At 35.4% G+C, this 17,861-nt stretch overlaps 1 protein-coding gene across 2 annotated transcripts in view; it reads right to left on the bottom strand.

The window, feature by feature from the left end:
- TTC27 (tetratricopeptide repeat domain 27) overlaps positions 1-17,861 on the bottom strand; it is a 116,475-nt gene that overhangs the window by 67,663 nt on the left and 30,951 nt on the right. For both annotated transcript variants that reach the window (XM_033055887.2, XM_033055886.1), the window contains exon 9: positions 15,640-15,706. In XM_033055887.2, coding sequence (XP_032911778.1) covers positions 15,640-15,706 — 67 coding nt within the window. The remainder of the gene's footprint in view (positions 1-15,639; positions 15,707-17,861) is intronic.

Raw genomic sequence — 17,861 nt, 5'->3', positions numbered from 1 at the left:
ATTCTGTCCTGCTTATCATTCTAAATATGTGACACTTGTCTTAAGCAGCAACTCTTATACCTGGTATCTACCTTGCAAAGGGACAATTCTTGCTTCTAGGCAACTATGTATGCTAAATCAGCTTGGAAGTTGTGCTGGCTTATGTACCACTTCTGTAGTACCTTGAATTTCAAGGAATAAAAAAAAAAAAATCAGGCAGGATGTCTTGGAAGTTAGTTCTATTATCTGCTCAAAGATACTTGTTACTATCCTTATTAGAAATAGCAAGACACTTCATTATTTTTCTTCAGCCATCTCTTCTACCTCCCCTTAAAAGAAAGCAAATGTGGTTGGAAAAATTCAACACAGCCTCTTCTCAGCAATAGACCAGGATCATATTAATCAGTAACCATTTCCTTTGTTAGTCAATACTCATACTCAGCATAGTTAGCTGATTATACAGGTGAAGGTCTCCATTGGGAAAAAAGATGACTACCCAAATGAAAACATCCTCAGACTTTACAGCTTGTTTGTTCCATTTGTCTTCTTTAGCAAAGGAAACATAGGCAATATTCAGGTACAATGAGGCTGCCTTACCCCTGGTCTTGGTTCTTCTAAATAACATTAGTCAGGAGAACACCCAACTTCTCTTTCCATCCTCCATCATCATCTCATTGAAACCTGAATAATCTCAAGTCCATTTTCGCTCTTCAGTGAATTTTATTTTTGAAGAGCAAAACACAGAGCAAAATGAAGCATACAAAAGTTCTAGATGTGCTGCTTTTACTAAAGGATCTAAATATGCTGTTATTTTTCCATTCTTCTGTTTCCATGTACACTTCCTCACATGCAGAATACCAGTCAAAACAATTTGCTCTCCTTCTCCCCAACCACACTTTTCACAAGTGTAAAGGGAAATGGTTAAGCACTGCTAGAACAAGGTTCATAACCAAACACATGAAATGCCATAGCTGTTCCTTCCTGCTGTTACAGTCTTTATACCTGAATACACATCAAGAATTTCCTCAGCTTGTAAACTGGACGTTCCTATGCTTTCTCTTACCATAACCCTGCAACTCAGAAGCACCTAAATATTGTGCGTATTAAAAAAAAACTAAATAAAAGTGGGTCCTTTGACATGAACTGGGGGATACTGGAAACAGATCTCAAGTCAGAAATAGAAGAAACACAAGCACATCATGATTGTCTTTCCAGCTATCTCTGAATGTAGCTCTGCAGATAAAACTGAAATGACAGCCCAGTGTCCCTTACATGACACAATTCACAGGGAGAAAGGTCAGAGAAAACAAGTACTAAAGAAATTTTCCCTTTCAGAGAAAGTCTCACAAAAAGAGCTGTGTGAAAGGAGTACAAAGATCTATGCTTACTAGAGAATTTTCAGTGGAAACAAAAGACTCAAAGAAAGTTTTGTATGGATTCAAATGTAAAAGAAACACAAAAAAGCAAGCTCATGCTAGCCTGCATGGTATGGAGACTTATAGTGAGCTATAAACATGATTCTTTGCTTAACTTGCATGCATTACAGGTATGAAACTTGCAGAGAAAGATATGGAAGAAACAAATGTCACAATTCAAAGTAATTTTAGACACAATGAACTAATCAACTCAGATCAGGTTTGGCTAGGAAAATATTTCAATGCTTTTCCCCCTTTAGGATTTTCTACTTTCTAATAACAGTACAAAGATATCAACCAAATTAGTTGTTCAGTTCTACTTACACAACAAAACTACAGATGTATCCTGCATGTCCAGAATTATATGTCTTCTTCCACATTAACAGGCATTGGTGGGTGGATACTTCGCAGTTTTTTAAGAGCTTGACACTCTCTTGTGCTACTAAGTGATATATACATTATGTGACCATGGAAGACATAAAAGAATATTTTTGATGCTGTTGTCTAATCTGGTTTTTGTGCTGTATCTTGGTTTGCCTTTTTCTTTTCACTTTAAGAAATAAGTTCAGAAATAAGCTTTCCTTAGAGGTTCTCAATTTTTTTTAAGAGAAGAAAGAAACTAGAGAAGAAAAGGAAATGTCATGAAAAAAAGAAGATACTGTTTTATTTAAAGGAATCAGCTTTCAATGACTAGTGAAGAGTAAACCACATAAGATATGGCTTCTATTTTCACTTAGAATGGAGTCCAGCCATATGACTGACACTTGCTCTGTTGTGCCAAACACATGACTTATTCTGTGTTATGCTGCAAACAACTTCAGCCAGATTTGACTGTAGTAGCATTGTTTTTTTTCAGGTTTGTGGTTTGGACTTACTCCTGAAACAGCATAAGTACAGACTTCCACACCACATCACAGTACTGCATTTATTTCCCAAGGCCCAATCTCAACAGTAATAAATCACGATTCTGGATACAAAAGACTAGACTTTAACTCTTTGGTACCAATGATAATGATTTCCCTAGTTATTAAACAACAGCAAATTTGTCGTCTTAACTGCTCAGCCTCTGGAATTTCACCATCTGTGCCAAGATTCTCAACACATCGTGTGATTTGAGGTTATATCCTGAAAACCAGAACAGCACTTATTTTTCTTTTCTTCCTTCCTCCCCCGCCCCCCGCACAGGTAATAAAATACTTAATCTGGTTTGACAATGGCTAGATATCAGATTTTAAAAATAGGTAATTTCAGGTCTGTGTGCAATCGTTCACACTATCTGCAGACTTGTAGTCTCAAGACCATTGAAGCAAATGACTGAAAAAAAGGTTGAAAGTTAGAAAAACTGTGTTAAGGAAGGATATTTGCTGACTTGTTAGAACTGGGAGAAGGAGTACATCCTACTCCCCTTGTGATCTACCACAGTAGGCTCTCAAATCCTCTGCACTTCATGCTCTACTCCCCTTGCCTCTTATCTGACAAAGAACATTTTTGGAACAGACAGTGCTACAGGTTAACTCATCCTCTGCAGATAGGAATTTATTCTTCAGGGAGACAGTTATAAATGTTAATCTTTCCATTTGTTACTGCTGCCTGTGGCTACAGACAAAACCCATCATTTTTCAATACTTTCTTTGGGTTGGTAACTTATTTTTTTTTTAAAGCAGTAATTCTTACTCAGTAACATCCAGGTGTAACTACACATTAAGGTTCCCATTCCCTTTTTTCTGTTTCATTTACTTGAACTTTTCAGGGCAAACTCACTGCTTTCAAAACCCTGGATCACTGGAAAAATTCTTTAGGCCTGACAGATCCTGCATCCTTATGCAACTGACCCAGGGTGGTGGGATTAGTCTGTTCTGCCTGCCTACTCAAATTTATGAGCTCACCACTATGTTTTTTTCCATAGACTGCCAGTGATACTTCCTGTTTATTTGGCCTATCAACAGCCTCTGGAAGAATGCTGCTTCATATACCGTTGTTATCTGATGCTGCATATATTTGTACTCTAACAGCAACTTTTATCTTTAATTCTACAATGATAACTTCTCTACAAATAGGCATTTAGAATAATTATCCTTAAAATACCTTAACTGAGAATATTTTGCAGGAAGAGAATATAAGGTAGCAAAAATATTTGTTCTCAGACAGATTTGGAGCACAATCATAAAAATTACCCAAAACAATGAAGTATTAAAAGTTCCCTTCTCAGCCCCACTAGAAGGCATTAAATTATCTTCTTGAAAAGAACTAATTTAAATGTTTTCATAATATAATAAGTTGAACATTAGTCAAGGAACAAGAATAACAGTTGCATACAACTTTTACATTGTAAAATGCATGTCCCATTTGTGAACCCATCCTGTAATGATGTTAACTAGTAAAAATCAACTACCACATTTTTTTTTTGTAACAGGCACAGTCAAAAAAATTCAGGATGCCTAGATCAGTGATTTATAGCAACGCTGCCACTGACTTTATTATTCATCTATGTCAGAACAAATTACAGAAGTTCTATAAAACACTCTCCCAACCTTTAGTCTGTAAGAACAGCTGTCTGTGGAACAGTGAGACACAGCAAAATAAAAACCACACAATGCCAGACAGGACTCTACAGGGAGTGTGTCTACCTGGTTTTTCCCTGTTTTGAATGCCAGCATCCACCACAGGAATTCTGCCTACAATGGTTTCTATGGTTCAGCAGTCTACATATTGCAATACTTGGTGTTCACAAGTGATGTGATGTTAATACAAAAGGCATGCCCCACTGCCTGGTGGGTTAAGGGGCTAGGACATGGCTGGAGATGACAATTTCAGTGAGACTTCTAGGATGGCCTCAACAGTTTCCCCAGAAAGAGTGTATTAGCAAGTCTCAATGTCCATTAAAAGATACTTGATTTCTGATTTAATTCAGTTCCTTCCTGACTTCACCAGCAGAAACATTTTGTTTCCTTCAAGAGCTACTGCTCTTACAAGCGAGAGCATCAAGCTGCTGGAGGCCACAAGCACCCTGGCTTTAAACCTTATGTGCAAAAGTTTAGTTTCCACCAGCAAAACAAAACTGCCACCTTCCTTTCACAGCCTGAAGACACAATAGTCCTGAAAGAAGACTAACTCCTTAAATGCCAACCAAAAGTGAGGAAGGAAATGAAAATAGTCAGCAGTACATTAGCAAGAAAGGAATTAGGGAAGATGAGAGCAAGAGTGAAAGATAAACAAGAGGCACGCGCTGCCAAAGAAGGGCTGAGAGGAATATGGCATGGATGAGTAAACCAAAAGGGAAGCTAACACAAGCACAAGTGACTAATACTTAGTGGGATGGGAAGAAAGAGTGAGAGGCTGCTGGAGCTGGAGAGCACGAAAGAAAATCCTGTCTTGGTGAGCAGAAGTGAATAGCATTCCTAAATCTGACAATTGTGAAGAGAGAAGCTATAATCTGAATAAATTAGAGACAAAGGGCAGTGTCTGGGTTGTGCTTTGACTTGAAAGAAGCTACAAGCATGAGCTGTAATGGATTAAGATTCAAACACAACTGTCTAGTGTCTGACCAGTTATATGACGCACAGAAACCACAGCATTATTAAAATCACTATGAAAGCTGGATGAAGAATCAATCATCCAGTTGAAAAATGAGTTGGGTTGGCAGTGACCCTTAAAGGCCATCTAGTCCAATCTCCCTGCAATGATCAGGTGCATCTTCAACTAGATCAGGTTGGCCAGAGGCTCATGCAATTTGACCTTGAATGTTTCCAGGGATGAGGCATCACCACATCTCTGGACAGTGCCTCACCACCATCTTCATAAAAAATCTCCACCTTATGTCTAGTCTGAAGAAGCTGCAAAGACATTTTACTTCAACAAACAAAAGAGCCAATCTTTTTAGCTAAGTACCCCTATGGTTTGCAGTTTTCCAGCCTTATTACAGCTACAACACACAGAAATAAACATTTGCCTCTATAGACAAGGAAAAGACACAATATACAGACATAAAAAGACATACATTGTAGTTTTTGCATAATAAGCTGTAAGATGAGAACTGTGTCCTTACACCAGCCACTAAATGTCCTGCTTGCTTTTTGACTCTTACTACTAAGCTACTAAGAGCTTCAGACCATGCAAGCTGTTCAAAATAAAAACAATTTTCTAAACATATTTCATTCCTTTATTACAAAACTGTAAGGCTTTGGCAGATATGTATTAAACTAAAAAGTGAAGAAAACAACATTTCTAGCAAACAATAAAAAACAAATTAGGTACAATACCCAAGGCATATGCTTTCCCTCTCCTGGTGTTGCAATTATGAAGTCAAACATTTAACCTTACGGCACAGAAAATCTTTCATAATCTATTTATAGAATCTGTAAAAAATATTTTCTCTCTCATCTTTTGTCTAGACTAGACAGAATTCATTGGAGAATGTGTTGGCCAATGTATTCTGACAAATGTTCTTTAAAAAAATCTAGCTGACACAAGACATGAAGCCTTTCAAAAAAGAAAAAAAAGTCTAAGCTCCAATTTAATTAATGCAAGAAAGGCTTAAGGATAATATAGATAAGACAGTAAAATCTCAAATATGTCAAAATATATCAACTAATACCTAGTGTCATGATTTTTATTTCAGTTCAGAAAAGGTCCCAAATCTCAGCTTCCCAGACGGAAAAATATTAAATAGTGTAAATATTTTAAAACATTTTTGCAAATTGAAACGTGCAGAACATGATGCTTTTAAACATTTTATTGGCCTTTATTTGAATAGTCTTCATAACTAACAGCTCTACTTGCTATGATTAATGCAGCCAATCCAAACATATTGAAAGTATTTATGTTATACCATATTATTATACATACTATATTCTAGGCATATAAATTATTCCAGAAAAAAGTCTGAAATTTCTCACAGTAATCAAGAGACTCATTGATGATACACATTGCTTGAACAGTCCACTAAATGAGCTGGTATTGGTTCTATTTCCTAATGCAATGGGCTAACCTTCACCAACAGAATATGAACCTTTCTTATTCATGTATTTGCCTAACTGGAAATTATTTTTCATAAGGGTAACAAACACTTCATGTGAATTACCTTATAAAGTTTTCCTGCATATATGATGTTACAAATAAGTATTAAAAATAACACTTTGCTTTATTGGCCTGTAAAGTACACCAGCAACAATCTATTTCTGGTATGCTCCAGCTGAGCAATGGGGTCCTGCTGGCAAGAATAAAAGCTTCCCCCCTTTAGTTATATAATATATGATCAGTACTTGAATTCAAGCATTCTATACATAAATGAAAAATAAATGTACATACACTCTCCATGCAGATGTATTTAAATGTTTTACAGATTAATTTAACCTTAACATCTTACTTTCTGGCCAAGAGCACTTTAAAATTCCATTTTTCTATTTAAATGTGCTGCTCCTGATAAAAGAAAGGAAATATTGTGGAAATACCAAAATCAGAGCTGCTTAATCTTTGTCCTTCTGTAACCTAGAGGGCACCATGTTTTTCTACAACATACCAAAGCCAAAAAACCCCTCATACAAGGGCAGGACAATGCAAAAAACCATAATCAAGATCACTACTGAACAGAACTGGGTTTAATCAAATGAGGACAGCTAAGCAAGTAAAGCTGTATTTCCATGAATATAAGCTGTGTTTCTTAGAAAATTTTTTTCAAAAATAGTTACTCTAAATCTTTCCTTATTGCATCTTTTCTAAAGTTTAAAGACTTAGAACTTAACATTTTTTCCTCAAAAATCTTGAGCTGTCTGTCAATAAATGTACAAAAGAAAAAAACAATCAGAAATCTTTTCCAGTAGTTTGGCTACCTAAACTTCAAAAGGAAAAGAGACCAAAGGAAAAAAAATATTAAAGAAAGGAAGAATCATTGGAGCCACTTCAGTTTTTCCCTAGTTTTGGAGGAACAGAAAAAGAAAGTCATGCAGAAATGGGGTAAGATAGATTTACTCCTTATCAAGTTCTTATTATACTTATTATACAAAGCAGTTAGAATAGCTATAACTGACTGCATCCAAAAGAACCATGAACAACAGGACAGTGACATTTTACTGATGATAAATGAATCAATGAATATCAGATTTGCATATTTCAGACACCTTGGGAGGGAAGAAAAAACACATTTCATTACTGCAATCAAAGACTATGACATTGTAATCAAACCTACCTTAAAGTGTATTAAGTCACAAATATCTGCTACTTGTTCTATATTTCATCTTTATTATACACCATAAAGATGGGCCAACAGATACGAAAAATGTCCTACTTACAGTCAAAACACAGACATGATATCATCAGAGAAAATAAAACTCAAGTTGTTTAGACACCAGCAAACAAGCATTCAACCACCTTCACTTTTTCAGATGCTATGTAACAAGCAAGATTAGAGTAATATCTGAAGCACTGGGTTAGGAAGAAAAACAAATGAAGGGATGATATGTAGGTAGTTAGAGAAGATGAGGACATTACGATAGCTATATATATTTTAAGAATAATTATTTCTCATATATAGTAAAACAACAAAAAATTACTTTGAAAAAAGGGAGGATTGGATTTACACCTTTAGTTCATCTGTGCTCTCTCCAGTCAGCCACTAAATATAATGAATTATACACAAAATAGAAGTCTTTAAAGAAAGTGACTGCTAGTACTGATAACACTTGAATTTATCATCATAACATCACCAAAAAAGGGGTTACTAAGCATCAGACCGAATAGCGCGAATGTCTTATTTCCTTCAGATGATACCTCAGACAGCATTTTGTTGAAAATGGGGTTTAATTTCACCTTCTTGTCGCAATGAAAACTTTCTTGCTGAAGTAAATTGTAACAGTTATAACTGGTGAAGGACACAGAGGGGGAAGGGAAGCCTGGGACATGTCAACTGGCTGTCAGAGAGGCTGCTAGAAAAAAAATAAGTGAGCTGCCGATAGATAAAGGAAGAGGGGGAGAAGAAAGGCTGCTGTGGGAAAAATGTTAATAATTGTCATCAAATTTGACTGCTTAAGTTCTCAAACCCTTAGACAGGCAAAAAAATCCATTAATATTTAAACATGATTTTTATGTTCTTTTACCAGTGCAGTTTCAGTGAGCCCACTAAAATCTATTGCTTGAGTAATTCTGTACAGATTATACAAAAGAGCACACCATGCTAGAAAGGAAAAGCTATCCCAAATTTCTTGCTCAGAAAGGCACACAATAAATCAGGAATCATCTCTTGCAAGATATAATTCAAGCAGAGCTGTGGATCCCATGGACTGAGGGAAGAATGCAGACCACAGAGGAGAACAAAGTTGAAAGGGATGAAAGTGTCAATTATGCTGAAATCTGATACTTTGTAAAATAAACCAACTTCAGACAGACTGTTACTTAATCCCAGTTTTGGAATGGAAGGCGAGTTTCACCCCTGCCCTGCAACATATGTACTACAGCACCCAGTTACTTCACCCTTAAACATCTAAATGCAGCAAACGTAACTGCCAACAGCAGGGCAGTCTCCTACCCACAAAACACTGCACACCCCAGTACCAGACTCTGTGAATAAGCTTCCAAGAGATCCAGTTGAGTCTTTGCACATGCAGCAGAAAGAGGCAGCTTCCCTTTTACTACACTCAATCTGATTTCCCAGTACTGTGTGATGAGCCAGAAGGCATACATGCACTAAATTAGCAAGTGTTTAGATCCTGACATTCCTGCAAAATGATTTAGACTTTTGAATAAAGTCTTTAAAAGAAAAAAAAAATGAAAGAAAAAAGAAAGAATAGTTTTGAATTCATTTACTTTAAAAAAAGTCTCACTAGAAACTAGCAGGGCTTTGCTGAGAGAAAGCCTTTGCGGTGTTATAATCTTGTAACCAACAGAGGCTATTCAAAATGGGCAACACAGCTTAGAAAAGAAGTGAAAGAAACTTTTTATAAAGCCACAAAAGTTACAGCAGTAGAGACACATGGCACTCTTAATGAGCTTTTCAATACTCTCGCTGCTTATAAAACATAAAAAAACTGCAGCCATTTTCTCAGCAGAGAAAAATGCACTGCTTTTATTTAAGCTATATAAACAACTTCTCTTTAGAAACCAAATTGGCATGTTAGTTTTATAGAGTTTTGATAGGAAGGCTTAGCATTAAAAATACCGTATGCCATGATTTGATTGCTCCCTAGTTCCACATGAGTATCGCAAATGCCATAGAAAAGATGAGAAAAACAAAGCATTTCCATTTCCACCTTCCACTCCCTCCTCCCAAAGCTCCCTTCTACAGTGAAAAGCAGAAAGAGCATCCATATATGCATATTCATACACACACATTCAACAAAATGTGCACTATAATTCTTCACTGTGATTTTCAAAGGTACCGTACACCACCAGCTTCTATTACACTCAATAAATGCCCAGCACTGGAAAAAAAAATCCAACCATTTTAAAATTCCTTAGTAAAAACAGTCTCTTATGGAGTCAGTAGCTCAACACAGGGGAAAAACTTGCCAATCTGGTCTATCTTTGGAATATATAGTATTCCTTGGATTTTGCAGACTTCTTCCACGTTCTCCAAGTCCTCCATCATAACCTGGTATCCCTCTCAGCATTACTGGAACAATTTCAGCATGATATATTGTTTTCGTTAGAAGGTGGTAAATAACTTCAATTTTGTAGTCCAACCAAAATACAAATTATTACCCGGGAATTCTTCCCTCTTTAGAAAGATATCCTCACCTGTTCAAAATGTCCAGAGAGAACAATTACCAGAGCTTCCTTTTCCCTTTCTCACGACTCAATAAAAAAAACAACTGTTCAACTCTCCATAAATCCTGAGAAGCCTCAGAATTTTAAGAAACCAAAGCAACTAAATTTTCATGGTCCATTTTGTCTTCCTTCTCATCTTCCACGGATTCCAAAGGATACTTATAAGGGGCTAAGACGTGGGATGCACAAAGCAAGGTTTCTCCTTCACAGTTTCTGGTAACTCTCTCTTCTCAGTCCCCTACAGGTTAATACTGTTGCTGCCACTCAATGTCCCTTGATCATAACACACTAATAAGGGAAAAAAGTAATATTCTCCCACACTGGGCTAAGTGCTCATCACATTTACCACAAAAACCATTTCTCCTGGACTGTTCAAGGATTTGGACAGAAGGAATGGGTAATTTTAAGGACCAGCTGCAGCTCCTTAATCTTGGATATTTGTTGGAGTGTCACATTAGACTATGAAACACTGAATTGTTTCTCCAATATGTAAACGACAAGCTATAGCATAAGCTTTCTATGAAGCTCCAAGAGTTTGTATTGCAGAGTCTAATCTTACTGGTCTTGTTTTCAAGAAGAAAACATTGTTCTCTTTTGCAAGAGAAAAATGCAACAACATCTGGTATTTAATATTTCCCTATTTCTCTGCAAAAACTGCGTAACAGTAAAATTATAACAAAGGAATATTTATCAGTTCCTAAAAAAATGTTTCATGTGCTTCCTGGAGCTTTTATATATTTCAGAAATAGTTTGCAGTCCCCTGTTCTAAAACTTATCTTCACATCACAGACATCTTTATAAAGCTTTAAATGTAATTTTGAATTTTTTAAAAATATCATGTACATGTACATAGCACTGTTGTTCATTTCATCTCCTCTTTGGTATACTGTCTGACCTGCATTACCTATTCAAAATAATGCAAACAATAAATATTTAATGGAAATTATTTTAAAGCTTACTTTTTTTCATTTCCTAAAAGGATTTTTTTTCTAAAAAAAGTATTTTGGCCACTGATTTATAGACCAGTGATGTACTTGTGTAATTCTAGGGAAAGACTGCTGACCAATGCAAAATACAGCAGAACTTTGCAATTGTATTTTTACATTAAAAATAATCCTATGAAATTAAAGAAGGTAAGGAAGCACATTTAGGCATTGGAAAAATAATTTGAGGACCTGGGAGTAAACTAAGCTACAAAATCTCTATGTAAAAGCAGCACTGATTTAGCTCTTTGGTTTATTGCATCGTCAACTTTTTACATCCTACAGAGAAAGCTCCTGCAAAAAATTTTATTAAAAGGAAGAAACCAGTAATTCCAGCAGAGAAGCACCGAGTCTCACTACTGCTCTACTGTCTCACCATCCCACTCTAAAAAGGGCTTTGGAATGCAATATTCAGTTAGGTAATCAGAAAGTTCATCAAATACCAGTGGCATAACTGTGTCTCTGAAGCGACATGCATGATATTTGATTTCTAAAAAATATCTTAGCTTTCTTAGAAGACCAAGGAATTCATAAAAAAATTATAATTGTTTCCCTAAGCTATTAAGTGTGAAAAAAATTAATCCCCTCAAAAATAAATGTTTTATTTTGTGTTTAGTCTTATGCTAAAATGTAAGTTACATTACCTCTCATCTAAAGATACTGTATCAAAAATTGAACAATAAGGAGAAAAAAAATCTAGCACATCTAATTTCACTTCTGGATTAACATCTTGAAAGTTGAAATATTATACTGATGGGTTAAGAGATTTGACTAGAACATCCAGAATTTAAGTCCAAATTCTTGTTATCCCTATCACTGAGACTACGTACACCACAAGTTGTTTCAAAAATGAGCAACACTGAAAGCAATTCTTAGTTACAAAAGATAGTGCTTTTAGGACAATAGCAACTATTTTCAAGTAACTCCAGTAAATGAAAAGCAGCAATCCTTTTGTAGTTGCCAAGCAGTGACTTAACAGTGTTACTTCTAGTATTAGAAGATATGTTGTTTAATAGCTATAGATATTAATATATAGATATCTCTTACAGATTCTGTCATTTTCAACTTTTACAGATGTTAAAGGGAGTTTAGAACGCCAGTTTTCCAAACTGCACCTAGTACAAGGCAAGAGGATATCATCTACTTGAGATCAATTTGATCATCCTTTCCCTCTCGGACTATATAGACCTTAATTCTGTTTGAGAGAAATTGTATGTTGCACACACTTATTTTGAAGTGTCCAAAGCAAGAGGATCGCCTGATGATACACTGATCAATTAAAAATGCCTTGTAATTTTTCAGTTTCCTAAGATAACTTGAAATGCCTTGCTTTTTTGAGGAAACATGAATTTCAGTAGATATCAGATGAATGCATGACAACCATCTAACCAGCCTGCAGATTTAGGAATCCACATGTAGGCTGAGAAGATGCCTGCTCACACACACACACAGAGCAGTTTGATGCTAAAGAAATTACTAGAGCAGCATTGATACAGTGCTCATTTGCCTGTTCTGGCAGTACCAAAGCTTGGTAAATACCTTAAATACATGTGATAACAGCTATGATGCCATTTAATTTACTCAGCTAGCAGACACTGTAGGAAGCAAGGCTGTGTCAACACTCACACCAAGGCCATGTTAACATGGGCACAGAACATTCCTACTGCCAGGGAACACAGTGATGGATTTGCCTCAGTCACTCAGATTAGAGACACAGAAGAGCTCAGAGATTTCATCATTAAATTCTGCAGTGACTGTTCACAATTTTAGGCTCAGATGCAAGTGGCACAAAAGGTACATTTACTGAAAAAAAACTCATATAAGGAAGGTAATATCTGATTACTGCTTTTGGCTGCCAGGAAAGATCTGGGAAGATGTTATTACAATTTATTATGTCTTGGGACCACAGGTCAAGATAAAAAAAGAAAATAATTCTAAGATTCAACTGTGTCCCTACATCCAATTAATGGAAACATTAGGTAAAAGTTTAAAAGAACACTATCCTGATACGGAGAATTATTACTCTCCAGTAAATTATTATTTACTCTAATATTTAGACTACCAGCTACTTCTTTATGTCACTGCTGTTCACTGAATTTTGCATTACGAGTGAGATCTACATTCCTTTGCATCTACTGCCACAGATCTTTCTTTTTTGCTACCGTGAGCACAAAGTGATAGGGAAGCCGGTACAGATCTCTCAGTTGTTTCCCTGGAGATGTAACCTGATAGTGGCTGCTGATCTTACAAGCATGAAGTAAGCCATAGTTGACTTAGCAGCTCTATAAAAATATAAATAAGTACATATATGAAAACATAAGCTCCCCATAGTCATTACAATAAAATAATTAAAGACTAAGTTAATCAGCTGTCCTGATTTTTGAGGGATCAGCCACTAGATGGCAGAAAAATGCAGTTTGATTTTCCCATGATGATGAATTCACCCAACATATGTTTTACATCTGATCTAACAGGTTATCTGTCAAACAATGTCAGCTAAAGGATGACAGGAAGGTTGATTATCTTTCTTCCCTAGTGCCCAACCTATCCTGACTTTTTCTACTCTGTCAAACTTTAAAAATATTTAAATGTTGGAAAACTCAAGTATTAAAATAGTTAAACCCCATACCTACTTTCATTATTCTGAAAGCAGACCACTGCAGGAGTGGGGTCAATTTTGTTAAAGATATTCTATTATCACAATATCACTCCATTTAATATAAAAATAATAGAATAAATAAAGAAGTTGTCTCAAGATTCAGGTATATAATGGCCACTTTTCCACCCATTAATGATGCAAACAATAGTGGTAGTGAGGAGACCAAAGAAAGAGGTATATAAAAATAGTCCACGGAGTTTGGAAATAAAATATGAGAAGCAAGATTCTGAGTTTTCACAGAAAAACTTACTTCTATAGTTTTATATACTGTTCTAACATTGTTTTAGCAACAAAAATGGCAGGGTTTGTTTTAATGAAACTGCATGCATGTCTTGAAACTTCATACATTTGTATTAACATTACTTTTGGGGGAAAAATTGTACTGTAATAGTGTCACCATTTTTGAAAAAATCTTACAGTACTCAGTTTACCAGTTTGGTGACACTCCTACAGGCTTCTTTTATGTGCACATTTCCTTACTTTATATGTGTTTATAATTTCTGTAATCTTTTGTTCCCCTGTAATGATCATCATTCTTTAATATTTTTATTGCATACTTCAATTACTACAACAGGAGTGGACAGTCTCCATTTCAACTTCTTCCTGCTCTCTATTCCTACCTTTTGGAAAAAAAACAAAAACAAAACACCTAGCCCAGAACAAAACTGTAGTTCAAAACAAAATACTTCAGAAATTATATAATGAGGAATGATACTACTACAATCATTGTAGCAACAAAGAAAAAACCTACAAAACCCAAACTGTTTTACAGCAATTCAGTCAGTTCCCTCATTTATCCTCTCTTACATATAGCGTATTAGCAGAGGGACCTAAACACAAACAGTACTTTTAAACCAATCCATTTTACATTTATCTAGTAAGATTAGTATTATCTTTTTTACAGACAGAACCTCCTCTTAGCAAAAACCCTCTGCCAAAGATTACCATAGTTAACCTTAGATTACTGTCCTTGGTCCTTTCACATAACTACAACTGTCAGTAGTAAGAATCTAGCTGAAGTGAAATCCAAGGGGTTTTTGCTGAGATCAAATAATTTACTTTTTCAGATGACACTACTACAGCAATACAGTCTCTTACTACAAAAGGCTTAGGGAGGAGAGCACGTCCTCTTTCCTGCACCCAAACTTATGTCTAACACTGTGGAAAGTAAGCAAAAAAGCCAACATAATGACAAGCCTTTCCTCTTACATCCTCCCACGTAAACCATTGTTGAAAACCTCTCAAAAGCAGTAAAGATCAGGGAAGAAGTAAATTATGTCTTGTCTTAAGTAAAAAAAAAATTTGAAAATTACATTAAAAATACTGAGAATTTTCAAAGTTTCATTGGAAGTTACAGATTTGTTCTGCAGCAAAACAGCCACTGAAATGGGAAGAAACATGTCTAAGCAGAACATCTGATACAGACTGAATAAATCTGACAGAATAAAGCTGCAATCTCTATAAACCTCTTCTTGAACACTGTTTAAAGAAAAGCACTTTCAACACTAGTGTCACAAGAAGAGTTTGCTGTAAAATTATTTAGTTGCATATTATGTTATAATTCATAGTGAATAAAACTTAAACACACAAAAATGTTTTGTATGTGCTTTGAAGTGAAATTAAAGTTTTAGATGTCAAGTTTTTCCTGCATGATGATGGCTGAAAATAAGGTTAAAGTTCGGCATACTTTAATTTCTTGAAATAAGAAAAAATTAATAAAACATCTGACAACTAACACAAATTTGGTTTACTAAGAGTTTCCTGATTAGTGTGACTGATAGATTATTGTTTGCTACTTAAATATTAAGTGAAAACAGGTTTATTAAGGCCCAGGTAAGTTACTTACTGAAGTAAAAGCCAGAAGTTCTTCTTCAGTTAATTTGTGTATTGGATTGTTCTTTTGGAAGTCTATACTGTAAAGAGAAAAAAAATTAAACAATGCTGATTTCACCTTTAGAATAACATTATTCAGAACACATTTTTCAAACTTGCAGAAATCTAAAGGACATTCTGGAAATGACAAATGGTATGTGCAGAAAATGACCTAGACCTAGAAAATAGTCACAGAAATAAAGAACCATTTAGGGGACCAATATATTTTATAAGTACCTTTCCAACACCAACCTCAAGTGAAATATCCTTACTTGGTTTAAGCTTATGGGAATAACAATTCCACCAATCCTAAAAAAAAGTTTAAAATCTATTGTTTGTTTTTACAGAGATTTGTTTTGAGTTAAAACCCTATAGCTAATCGAATGCAGCCTCTGCAAAGCAAAAAGCTACTAATGCTCAGAAGTGCCAAGGGTAATCTCAGACAAACACTCGCCTTCTAGTCACTCAAAAAACAAGACCACAGGAGCCTCTCACTAACCAGCATTACCACTACCTTGAAGTATTCACAGGGGGAAAACCAGCAGAAAACACAGCGGTGAGAATTAAAAATATTTTATTCAGAGTTGGATATGCTTACAGAGATGAAAAAGAAATCCGGCTTACAGCTCAGTGGGTAACTTTTTTCCTTAGACAACAGCTCCCCAACATTTAAAAACATACTACAAGAGATATCACCAAATTGCACAAAAATCAACAAAAGCTATAATTCAAGCTCCTGGTTAAAACCAAAGATACCAAGTGAAAATATATCCTAAACTGTACCACAGATGATGGATCATCACCAAACCCTTACAATGGCTATATACATAAGCCCAAACTTATCACATTAAATTCTGCAGCAGGTTTCATATCCTATGCTAAAATTCCAAAAATCCTTACTGTGATAATAAGTTATAGACTGAAATTACGCCCTCTACATTACTTAACTTAATTTAGAGATGACTTTGCCTGGTTATTGAGGCATGATTTTTTCTACTTAAATGCACACACACTACTCACAACAATTTCTAGAAAGTTTCAGAGCTCTTCCAGTTCTTCTTCCTACACTACAAACCTCTCACTTTAGACAAATTGTTATCTAGTCTGTTCCCACTGGCCTCCCATGACGGAAATTACACACACACTTCATACCATTTATGCTGATGTTTCATAATGCCATCAGCTTCAACAAGCTATGTGAGTGCGGCCACAAGGAAAGTTTATTAACTACTGCTTCTATACATTTTCCCAGATCTCCCATGATAAAAAAAAAGACAAAAACCAAACAAGCAAAAAAACACCTATTGGTGCACTACTTTGAAAGTTTTAGATAACATTGCTAGGAAAGAAATTCTAACATATACTTATATATAGATATCTATCTCACTGTTTTTCCCCTTCCTTCTGAAAATTTTCATGCAAACAAGAAAGTTATAAAGAATTTCACTGCTTCAGTTAAGCATTTTCCTCATATCTAATGTCAGTTGATAGTAGACAGACTTCTAGTTGGCTGGATGTAGACAACTCAATTAAACTGATTTCAGGTAAACAACAGCAAGTTTCTCTATACATGGGGGTAAGGGAGGAAATCAAAAAAGAGAGGAAAAAAAGGTAGCAAGAAAAATTCCAGGATTATACCAACTCAACAGCAGTTAGGCAACCAGAATGTCAAATGACATGACCATAGCTTTTGAAAAGCTAGGTAAACCAAGGGACAGTTAAATTTTCACACTAGTGGAATTTATTTTTCATCATCGTAAAAATACATTGATTCAAGCAGAAAGGATGAATCCTCTTCTCATTCCTGTTCAATTTTTGTCACAGCTTTTTAAAGCTCATAGATGTAGCTCTTCCAGACCAAAGCAGTGCTAAAAAAGAGCTCTGATTTCCATTTCTGCCATTTACAAAGCTTGAAGCCAAATAAGTACAGAAATGTAAGTCTTGAAAGATAAGAGAACAACCAAATTGTTTAAATTATTTTCCATACTGAATAAATCAAATTTAAAGTTATAATTTGAATCTGAATCTAGATTAGAGTTGTACCTTAGTTTAAGCATTTCTAAAGACTGTGTTAGTTCTTGTCAGCCTACTTCATGAAAATTTAATTTCTACGACCTGTATTTGTTCTAGTTACAAGGACAGATAAACTAGTTCATCCCAGAGAATTTCAGGAGTTGAAATCTGAGTGGAATTTAG

Source organism: Catharus ustulatus, chromosome 3 (assembly GCF_009819885.2).
Source record: "Catharus ustulatus isolate bCatUst1 chromosome 3, bCatUst1.pri.v2, whole genome shotgun sequence".
Classification (NCBI taxonomy): Eukaryota; Metazoa; Chordata; class Aves; order Passeriformes; family Turdidae; genus Catharus; species Catharus ustulatus.
Note: the sequence above shows the minus strand (reverse complement) of the source record. Positions and strands in the feature narration are given on the sequence as shown.